The sequence below is a fragment of the Salvelinus fontinalis genome, chromosome 26 (assembly GCF_029448725.1).
Source record: "Salvelinus fontinalis isolate EN_2023a chromosome 26, ASM2944872v1, whole genome shotgun sequence".
NCBI lineage: Eukaryota > Metazoa > Chordata > Actinopteri > Salmoniformes > Salmonidae > Salvelinus > Salvelinus fontinalis.
This window is the reverse complement of record NC_074690.1, coordinates 44,272,220-44,283,781: the sequence shown is the minus strand read 5'-3', so window position 1 is coordinate 44,283,781 and position 11,562 is coordinate 44,272,220. Positions and strand designations below refer to the sequence as shown.

General features: G+C 43.1%; 1 protein-coding gene across 5 annotated transcripts in view; it reads right to left on the bottom strand.

The window, feature by feature from the left end:
* Positions 1 to 2,505: 2,505 nt before the first annotated feature.
* LOC129824414 (G-protein-signaling modulator 2-like) overlaps positions 2,506 to 11,562 on the bottom strand; it is a 32,815-nt gene continuing 23,758 nt past the window's right edge. For 4 of the 5 annotated variants that reach the window (XM_055884048.1, XM_055884045.1, XM_055884044.1 and 1 more), the window contains 5 exons: positions 11,307 to 11,519; positions 10,878 to 11,051; positions 4,657 to 4,816; positions 4,377 to 4,585; positions 2,506 to 4,217 (listed from right to left, as the gene is read on the bottom strand). In XM_055884048.1, the coding sequence (XP_055740023.1) occupies positions 4,047 to 4,217; positions 4,377 to 4,585; positions 4,657 to 4,816; positions 10,878 to 11,051; positions 11,307 to 11,519 (927 nt within the window). In that variant the 3' untranslated portion in view covers positions 2,506 to 4,046. The remainder of the gene's footprint in view (positions 4,218 to 4,376; positions 4,586 to 4,656; positions 4,817 to 10,877; positions 11,052 to 11,306; positions 11,520 to 11,562) is intronic. The other variant, XM_055884046.1, reaches the window with a different exon arrangement.

Here is an 11,562-nt window from a genome sequence, read left to right as displayed (position 1 = left end):
CATAGCGCAAAGAATTGAAGAGGTATTGTCGGATATTATTCATCCTAATCGTTTTTTTTTTTACATGGAAGATACATTGGAGATAATATAAGACAAGTACTGGAACCAATAGAACACTATTGGAAATCAGGCCTGGTAGTCATAGCTGACTTTGAAAAGGCTTTTGATAAAGTATGATTAGAATTTATATATAAATCAAATCAAATGTATTTATATAGCCCTTCTTACATCAGCTGATATCTCAAAGTGCTGTACAGAAACCAAGCCTAAAACCCCAAACAGCAAGCAATGCAGGTGTAGAAGCACGGTGTCCAGAAAAAACTCCCTAGAAAGGCCAAAACCTAGGAAGAAACCTAGAGAGGAACCAGGCTATGAGGGGTGGCCAGTCCTCTTCTGGCTGTGCCGGGTGGAGATTATAACAGAACATGGCCAAGATGTTCAAATGTTCCTAAAAAGACCAGCATGGTCAAATAATAATAATCACAGTAGTTGTCGAGGGTGCAGCAAGTCAGCACCTCAGGAGTAAATGTCAGTTGGCTTTTCATAACCGATCATTAAGAGTATCTCTACCGCTCCTGCGGTCTCTAGAGAGTTGAAAACAGCAGATCTGGGACAGGTAGCACGTCCGGTGAACATAAATGCCTGGAATGTTTAAATTTTGGAGAATAGCTTATATAATGTGTTATGTGTAGTAACCCTTGGTGTAAAATAGTAAATAATGGCTACTTCTCAGAAAGTATTAAACTGTCAAGAGGAGTAAAACAAAGTTGTCCACTATCGGCATATCTATTTATGGCCTTCGAAATGTTAGCTATTAAAATCAGATCCAACAATAATATCAAGGGGCTAGAAATCTAGGACTTAAAAACAAAGGTGTCATTGTACACTGATGATTCATGTTTTCTTTTAAATCCACAATTTGGATCCATAGAGGATCTAGATACTTTTTCTATCCTCTCTTGATTAAAACCAAATTAAGTGTACTATATTACGTATTGGGTCACAAAAAAAATATAACTTTTACATTACCATGTAGTTTACCAATAAAATGGTCTGACAGTGATGTGGACATACTCGATATATACAGTTTAAGTAGGAAGTGTACATACACTTAGGTTGGAGTCATTAAGACTGCCTTTAAACAGGTTGGAAAATTCCAGAAAATGTCATGGCTTTAGAATAATGGACCACACAGCTGTCATACCGCTCAGGAAGGAGATGCGTTCTGTCTCCTAGAGATGAACGTACTTTGGTGCGAAAAGTGCAAATCAATCCCAGAACAACAGCAAAGGACCATGTGAAGATGCTGGAGGAAGCAGGTACAAAGTATCTATATCCACAGTAAAACGTGTACTATATTGACATAACCTGAAAGGCCGCTCAGCAAGGAAGAAGCCACTGCTCCAAAACCGCCATAAAAAAGCCAGACTATGGTTTGCAACTGCAAATGGGGACAAAGATCGTACTTTTTGGTGAAATGTCCTCTGGTCTAATGAAACAAAAATAGAACTGTTTGGCCATAATGACCATCATTATGTTTGGAGGAAAAAAGGGAACGCTTGCAAGCCGGAGTACACCATCCCAACCGTGAAGCACGGTGGCAGCATCATGTTGTGGGGGTGCTTTGCTGCAGGAGGGACTGATGCACTTCACAAAATAGGCCAGCATCCCATAGTCGCCTCTTCACTGTTGATGTTGAGACTGGTGTTAAGTAATAAAAAAAATCTGAAACATGGGTCAAATTTATTGCCACCATTTTCAATACTCCAGCACTCTCCCCTTGCGAGGATAACAACAGGGGACTTTTTATAAAATGCTTTGAGTTGGAGAACACAGTGGGAGGTTGCTTGGGCCATTCCTCCATACAGATTCTTACCAGATCCTTGATATCCTTCGTTTTGTCTTATGAACTGCTCTCTACATTTCAAACAGTTATTCAATGGGGTTCATGTCAAGACTGCGATGGCAATTTGCAAAATGTTGATTTTGTGTTAAATTAACAATTTCTTTGTGGATTTTGATTAGCGCTTGGAGTTATTGTCTTGCTGGAAGATCCACTTGCGGTCCTGGGGCCTCATTTATAAAAATGTTCTTAGATTTATACTTGAACTTAGTCGTAAGATCATTTCCGACAGTGTTCTTACATTCGATTCATAAAAGATACCGAGCATAAATAAAATCTTGCTTACGCAGGTTCTAAGAAGCCCATTTGTAATTTACGCACTTGTGATCTATAAATCTCAAATGAACTTCAACTTGACGGCACCTGAACGTGCCTTACAATCAGCGATTTCCCCTTATAGAATGCCAGCACAGATGAGGGTTTAGTCAGGAATAGGCATGAATAATCATGTGCAAAAGTCATTCCGGTCTCAAACTCTCTCCCTTCTAAAAGCACGGTTTTCAATGTCTTCCAATAACAGCCATGGTTACTTTTTTATAATTTGACACTATTTATAGAACATAGCATCCTGTTTTTAATTCAAAACACCTTGCATCTGGCAATTCATTCCTCACACCTTTAATTGATAACAAATGCAACGTTTACCACAGACTTGGATGCATATGCATCCCAAACTGAAACAGCCCTACATAACAAACAGGAAAATCACTCCGCGTAAAGATAAGATCATTTCCACGTCAAAGTAAGGTTTTATAAATAACTCCTAATGTGGTTTTCTGCGTAAGTCATACATCAGATCAAAATTGATCGCAAGTCCGTTTTATAAACAAGGCCCCTAGTACTTAGTAAAGTTCATGATGCCGTTCACGCCTTTTGCTTCCAGCGTGGCCAGGAAGCTGTATGTTCATGTCATCTGACCATAGCGAAGCCTGGAGTTTGTTAAACAGCATCTCATATGGACTAATACGTTTTATTGTATCTCACTTAGACCCATCACTCCATGAGGAGCATAGCCCATCACCAACACCTCACTAGCGAACTCAACTTTGGGCAGTCATTAATTCCAGGAGTAGCCGATCCTTCTGTGCTTTGGAGTGCCATCTCCATGTATGTGTCAAGCTGCACTGAATATAAAGAAAGCACTCTGGCTTCTTGCTGTTTTGCAGATGACAAGTGAGGAAAAAAACCACACACAATACTCTTTGATAACACATTTTAAAATAAAACAAGACATGATTTCTATACTAAATAAACAAGTGTTCATTCTTCTAATCTCATATATATATATATTTTTAAGTACAAAAGAGCATCAGGGACAAAACACACCCATGGGTGAGTTCATTATTTTATCAAAGATGGTTAAGGCTGAAAGAATTAAAAAAACATTTTTTTAAATTCCTTACCTAAAGTACAGGTATCCCCACCCTCCATAACCACAACTCCTAACATACATATAGACAATTCAAAAACATGGAAAGATAGAGCTGTACCTGTCTTTTGAGTCTAGTCTACATCAGAAAAATATGGTGCAAAAATCAAACCAACCACTTCAAGCCACAATGGGAAGTAAAACGGCAGTACGTAAGCGCTTAATAAAACAAAATCATTACACACACAAAAAAAAGGTACAATAAATACATGTCATGACTGCAGTTTTGTATCTGAAGATACATTTTCAGGTTGTAGTGAGTACATAATCATACAAAATAATTCCCTGGACCTACTCGTTTGATATGTTAGCTCATGTTCGTCTGTAGTTTTACAGGTCCAGTACATTTCCAGATAGAGTACAAGGTCAAATTGAGAACAGTTGATTTCATAGTCTATAACCCTCAGTGGGTTACTTTAGTTTTTGAATGTTGCATTGTTCCCTATAGGCTACTACATTAATGCTGGCAGTGCTTTCAACTGGGAAATGAGGCTGATTCCTAACAACAACCATAATTGGTCTATGTTATAGAGAGAAAGACCAGAACTTTTCAATGGTGTTATGTAAAATAGCCCCATCCACTGTTGAGTACAGTATCAACGTCCTCATCTCCACAAGTGGACGAAACTTCCACACCCTTCTTCCACAATGTTTTCCTCCAGAAGCCCCGTCTCCGGGATTTTCACCCGTCGGGGTACTCGCCCTGGGCGAGGCTCAGTTGGAGCAGGGCCGTGCTGCGGAGCCTGCTGCGGAGGGCAGGGTGACCCGCTGCTCGTCCATGCGTTTGGCCTGGGACCTCGTGATGAGGCTGAAGAAGTCCTCGTCTGGGACGGTGGGGCCACGGGCCGGGGGAGGGGCGCAACGCTGGTCATCCAGGCGAGAACCCTGAGGGGAAGGATAGAATAGGAGGTAAAAAGTGGCTGAAAAGGAAGAGTTTTACCCCCTTTCAACATAAAGCACTGAGCACTAGCACAACATTTTTGCTACATTGTGCTCTACTGAACACCACCCTAGTGAAAAGTTGAGTCTATTTAAACCTCACACCTGGCATTTGACAAGCATGTCGAAGAAGTCGTCGTCAGGCTCCGTGTTGCCTGCGTTAGCCATCAGGTGGCTGAGGACAGCCTGGCTGCTGTGCCTGTTGAGCCGAAGGCCGGGCAAACTACCCCCAGCACCAACACCTTCCTCTAACCGGCGACCCTGGGCACCAGACCCAGAGCCCAGGCCTGCTACTGCTGCCTTCTCGTACACTGCTGGAGGAGAGGGAGAGAGGTCAGAGCGAGAGATCAAGGCGATCACAGAGAAATGATGTGTGTGTACTCACATTTCCTCATGGCTCTGGGTGGAGAGTCAGAGGAGCTGGTGCTGACTGACAGACGGCTCTTCTCTTGTATGGAACAGCGCTGGTCGTCCATCCGGTTACTCTGGAAACGACTCAGCAGGTCAAAGAAGCCCTCGTCCCCGAGCATGTCTGGACTGACCCTCTGAGTGAGTGAGAGACATATTTGAAATCAGTGGAGGCTCCTCAGAGGAGGAAGGGGAGAACCATCCTACTCTATTTACATTTTTATGAAATTCACAGAGAAACCTTTAAAATATATTCACGCCACCAAAAAATAATAAATAACTAATAAATAAAATCGATTAAACACTGAATATATTGAAGGTCTACAGTAGCCTCAACAGCACCCTCTTGGGTAATACCATTGTGTAGCCGGAGAACAGCTATTTTGCGTCCTCTAGCTACATAGACTTCAATACAAAACCTAGGAGGCTCATGGTTCTCACCCCCTTCCATAGACTTACAGTCATTATGACGACTTACGGAGGACGTCCTCCAACCTATCAGAGCTCTTGCAGCATGAAGTGACATGTTATCCATTCAATCAAAGGGTCAGAGAATGAATCTAGTACTGAAAGGATAAGCTACAGCTAAAATTGAGAAGCAGCAGAGAAGCAATCTACAGTTGAAGTCGGAAGTTTACATACATCTTCCCCAAATACATTTAAACTCAGTTTCACAATTCCTGACATTTAATCCTAGTAAAAATTGCCTGTCTTAGGCCAGTTAGGATCACCACTTTATTTTAAGAATGTGAAATGTCAGAATAATAGTAGGGAGAATATTTCAGCTTTTATTTCTTTCATCAAATTCCCAGTGGGTCAGCAGTTTACATACACTCAATTCGTATTTGGTAGCATAGCCTTTAAATTGTTTAACTTGGGTCAAGCGTTTTGGGTAGCCTTCTACAAGCCTTCCACAATAAGTTGGGTAAATTTTGGCCCATTCTTCCTGACAGAGCTGGTGTAACGGAGTCCTGTTTGTAGGCCTCCTTGCTCGCACACGCCTTTTCAGTTCTGCCCACACATTTTCTATAGGATTAAGGTCAGGGCTTTGTGATGGCCACTCCAATACCTTGACTTTGTTCTCCTTAAGCCATTTTCCCACAACTTTGGAAGTATGCTTGGGGTCATTGTCCATTTGGAAGACCCATTTGCGACCGAGACAGAACGCATCTCCTTCCTGAGCGGTATGACGGCTGCGTGGTCCCATGGTGTTTATACTTGCGTACTTTTGTTTATACAGATGAACGTGGTACTTTCAGGCATTTGGAAATTGCGCCCAAGGATGAACCAGACTTGTGGAGGTCTACAATTTTTTTTCTGAGGTCTTGGCTGATTTCTTTTGATTCTCCCATGATGTCAAGCAAGAATTTGAAGGTAGGCCTTGAAATACATCCACAGGTACACCTCCAATTGACTCAAATTATGTCAATTATCAGAAGCTTCTAAAACCATGGCATCACTTTATGGAATTTTCCAAGCCGTTTAAAGCACTGTCAAACGCTCCCTGAAACACTTCAGCGAGCAGGCCTTTCTAATTGACCTGGCCGGCGTATCCTGGAAGGATATTGATCTCATCCTGTCAATAGAGGATGCCTCGTTATTCTTTTTTAAATGCCTTCCTCACCATCTTAAATAAGCATGCCCCATTCAAGAAATTTAGAACCAGGAACAGATATGGCCCTTGGTTCTCTCCAGACCTCACTGCCCTTAACCAACACAAAAGCATCCTATGGCATTCTGCATTAGCATCGAACAGCCCCCGTGATATGCAACTTTTCAGGGAAGCTAGAAACCAATATACACAGGCAGTTAGAAAAGCCAAGGCTAGCTTTTTCAAGCAGAAATTTGCTTCCGGCAACACAAACTCAAAAGTTCTGGGACACTGTAAAGTCCATGGAGAATAAGAACACCTCCTCCCAGCTGCCCACTGCACTGAAGATAGGAAACACTGTCACCACCGACAAATCTACTATAATTGAGAATTTCAATAAGCATTTTTCTACAGCGGGCCATGCTTTCCACCTGGCTCTCCCTACCCCGGTCAACAGCACTGCAACCCCAACTCGCCCAAGCCTTCCCCATTTCTCCTTCTCACAAATCCAGTCAGCTGATGTTCTGAAAGAGCTGCAAAATCTGGACCCCTACAAAACAGCAGGGCTAGATAATTTTAGAAAGAAAGAGTCCAGATTATCTGCTGAAATTGTTGCCACCCCTATTACTAGCCTGTTCAACCTCTTTCGTGTCATCTGAGATTCCCAAAGATTGGAAAGCAGCTGCGGTCATCCCCCTCTTCAAAGGGGGGGGGGGGCACTCTTGACCCAAACTGCTACAGACCTATATCTATCCTACCCTGCCTTTCTAAGGTCTTCGAAAGCCAAGTCAACAAACAGATTACCGACCATTTCGAATCCCACCATACCTTCTCCGCTATGCAATCTGGTTTCAGAGTTGGTCATGGGTGCACCTCTGCCACGCTCAAGGTCATAAATGATATCTTAACGGACATCGATAGGAAACAATACTGTGCAGCCGTATTCATTGACCTGTCCAAGGCTTTCGACTCTGTCAATCACCACATCGGCAGACTCGACAGCCTTGGTTTCTCAAATGATTGCCTCGCCTGGTTCACCAACTACTTCTCTGACAGAGTTTAGTGTGTCAAATCGGAGGGTCTGTTGTCCGGACCTCTGGCAGTCTCTATGGGGGTGCCACAGGGTTCAATTCTTGGACCGACTCTTCTCTGGATACATCAATGATGTCGCTCTTGCTGCTGGTGAGTCTCTAATCCACCTCTACGCAGACAACACCATTCTGTATACTTCTGGCCCTTCTTTGGACACTTAACAACCCTCCAGGCGAGCTTCAATGCCATTCAACTCTCCTTCCGTGGCCTCCAATTGCTCTTAAAATACAAGTAAAACTGAATGCATGCTCTTCAACCGATCGCTGCCTGCACCTGCCCGCATCACTACTCTGGACGGTTCTGACTTAAAATATGTGGACAACTACAAATACCTAGGTGTCTGATTAGACAGTAAACTCTCCTTCCAGACTCACATAAAACATCTCCAATCCAAAGTTAAATCTAGAATTGGCTTCCTATTCCGCAACAAAGCATCCTTCACTCATGCTGCCAAAAATACCCTTGTAAAACTGACCATCCTACCAATCCTCGACTTTGGCGATGTCATTTACAAAATAGCCTCCAATACCCTACTCAATAAATTGGATGCAGTCTATCACAGTGCCATCCATTTTGTCACCAAAGCCCCATACACTACCCACCACTGCGACATGTGCGCTCTTGTTGGCTGGCCCTCGCTTCATACTCGTCGCCAAACACACTGGCTCCAGGTCATCTACAAGACCCTGCTAGGTAAAGTCCCCCCTTATCTCAGCTCGCTGGTCACCATAGCAGCACCCAACTGTAGCACGCGCTCCAGCAGGTATATCTCTGGTCACCCCCAAAACCAATTCTTCCTTTGGCCGCCTCTCCTTCCAGTTCTCTGCTGCCAATGACTGGAACGAACTACAAAAATCTCTGAAACTGGAAACACTTATCTCCCTCACTAGCTTTAAGCACCAGCTGACAGAGCAGCTCACAGATTACTGCACATAGCCCATCTATAATTTAGCCCAAACTACTACCCCTTTCCCTACTGTATTTATTTATTTATTTAGCTCCTTTGCACCCCATTATTTCTATTTCTACTTTGCATATTCTTCCACTGCAAATCAACCATTCCAGTGTTTTACTTGCTATATTGTATTTACTTCACCACCATGGCCTTTTTTTGCCTTCACCTCCCTTGCTCACATTGTATATAGACTTATTTTTCTACTGTATTATTGACAGTATGTTTGTTTTACTCCATGTGTAACTCTGTGTTGTTGTATGTGTCGAACTGCTTTGCTTTATCTTGGCCAGGTTGCAATTGTAAATGAGAACTTGTTCTCAACTTGCCTACCTTGTTAAAGGTGAAATAAAAAAATAAAGTCAATTTAGTGTATGTAAACTTCTGACCCACTGGAATTGTGATACAGTGAATTATAAGTGAAATAATCTGGCGAAACAATTTTTGGAAAAATTACTTGTCATGCACATAGTAAATGTCCTAAACGACTTGCTAAAACTATTGTTTGTTAAGAAATTTGTGGAGTGGTTGAAAAACGAGTTAATGACTCCAACCTAAGTGTATGGAAACTTCCGACTTCAACTGTATATTTCATTGTATTATTTTTTTCTTAGTTTGCCTTTCACTTACTTAGCTAATGAGGCTAAGTTAGCCTACTCAATAACCTGACTTAAACAGAGAGAAATTATATTTATGTTGGATAGCCTTAGCCAGCTAGCTAACACAGCAACTCTTCCAAGTCAATGTAAGCTTTCGATTTATACATTTATTGCCACCAGGGTCCCCCAGTGTAACTACTAAACTGTACACATGGATTGGATTGTGGGTTCACGAATGTGTTAGTTCTAGTTTGTTGAACCATAACAGTAATAATGGTGACAACGATGTAGGCTGTGTAGCTGTTAGCGGTTATGGTATGAAGATTTGGCTGGGAGAGGTTATTGCGCCTGGTCACAGACCAGTGGAGGCTGCTGAGGGGAGGACAGCTCGTGATAAAGTCTGGAGCGGAGTAAACTGGAATGGTCTCAAACACATGGAAACCATGTGTCTGATGTATTTGATACCATTTCACTTATTCCGCTCCAGCCTTAATCACGAGCCCATCCTCCCCAATTAAGGTAATGCCAACCTCCTGTGTCACAGACATATTTTGTGTTTTACACTGAAGTCCACAAGCGAAGGGAAAAGGTGAGAGGAGGAGAGCGTGTAGATGCGAGAAGGAATTATACAATGAGCAAAGTGTTGATGCTGTATGAGGCTGCTATGGAAATTAACTGTGTGCGCGCGGGTGATCAGGGGTGTATTCATTCCGCCGAGTCTGTCGCAAAATGTTTCCTCAACAGAAGAATACGGAACTAAATGAGAGACCTACCTCAATTTGTCCAATAGAAACTCTTGTTTTGACTGTTACGGATACAGGTATCCTGTGTGTGTGTGTATCCTGTGTGTGTATTTCTTTTCTCTCCTTTTTCCCCTCACAGATGACAATCCTCATTCCCCAATCAGTCGCTAATTAGAAGACACCTGCTCCTTTTCCCTTACCCAATCACATTCCCTTAGTTTAAAAACCCTGTCAGTTGTTTTCTCTAGAGCTCAATCTCTCTGTCAACGCCATCTGTTTGTAGATCTGGTTTGGTTTTTGCAACTACATGTCACTTTGTCCCCACCTGTGAGTATTGGTTTTGTTATGGTGTTTGTTTGACGGTGGGAAAAGGGGGTACCTAGATAGGTCGCCCATGGGCATACATTACCCGTAGGAATACTTTGTATAAACACACTAATTAGAACTAGGCGGACCACCCACTGTATTTTTGGTTAGTTAGCTGTTGTTAAAGTAGGCTAGTCTAGCTTAGGGGTGTTTTTGGAGGAGATTTGTTTCTTTCCTTGGGTCCAGCTCAGCCCCTTTTCCTGCCCCCCCATTACCGTGTGTTTTCAAATAAACCCGGAGTGTTTGACGGTAATTTTTGTGTCTGTGGTTATTTCGTTCTCACTCTTACTTTTTCACTATTATAATTTGCATGAGTTGTTACACGGGTCTCGTTACCATCCCCCCTAGACTGTCGGGCCAAAGGAATTCGTAACAGGACTAATGATTACACCCCAGATCAGCTAGATGCAGGCAAGAGTGTGCAAGGCGGTACTGAATGTGCCAAAGTCTGTCACCTTGATTACTCCAATTTGTCTCTCGACCTACGTTCTAAACTTTCAATTGTAGGCTAGGTTGTAGCAACCTCATGATGGGTATAGGGAAAATTCGAGCATCATGTAGTAGACTAAACCCATTGATGTTACATTGAGCTGGGTGAAAGGAATATGAATGACAGTCGTCCAATATGCTGTAATAGAAATATGGCTCATAAAAATAAAAAACATTTGTCCTCCCTGATCTTAAAACTGCAACCACCACCTATGTCGATACTTTATTCCAATCCACAACGAGATAAGTACAAGAGTTCACGTCAATCGCATGCTCTCCCTCATGGGCAGGCATGCATACAGACACACAAACCCATAGAAAAGCACACGCTAGGTGGATACCTGAAACGCAGGTTTCCCCTCTTACCTTCTGTGGTCCCTGTGCGGGGATCTGGGGGGTGTTACTGGTGTCCTGCAGGACTTTACTGGAGCCCCCAGCCCTGGTCTTCTTCCCCCGCAGACGGCTGATGAAGAACAGCTTGGAGGAGCTCTTCGCCAGGGTGGGTTTAGACTGCTTGGTCAGGATGTCACTGGTCCACTTCTGAGCCGGGGAGACAAGAGGGAGAGGACACGCACGTCAAAAACCAGACTTTATACAAATCGCATCTAACTCCGGTGTCAAAATACACATCACAAACAGTTAAAAGAGAGTTATGAAGACAAAATACATTTTAAAAATGTGTAATTAAAATGTGTAATTAATTTCACTCACTTCAGGTTAATAGTGCACTTCGAATTGCCACTAGGCCTAGGGAAGAGAAAGTCTCAGATTGCACATTTGAACCCAGTAACTTACATTGATCTTGTCGGGGGTGAGTTTCATTAGCTCCAGGTTTTCCATGCTGTTTCTCCGTCCCATCCGGGGCCCGGCCCCATGTAGGTTGTGGTCCATGTCCTTGATGGGGTTCTCAGACAGGGTGGAGTTGTTGGTGCTGTAGCTCAGCCCCAGCACCATCTGCAGGTCTGACACGTTCATACGGGCCGTCAGCTCCCCGCTCCGGTCGCCAGTCTGTAACACACACACACACACACACGTGGGATTGACCATGCTG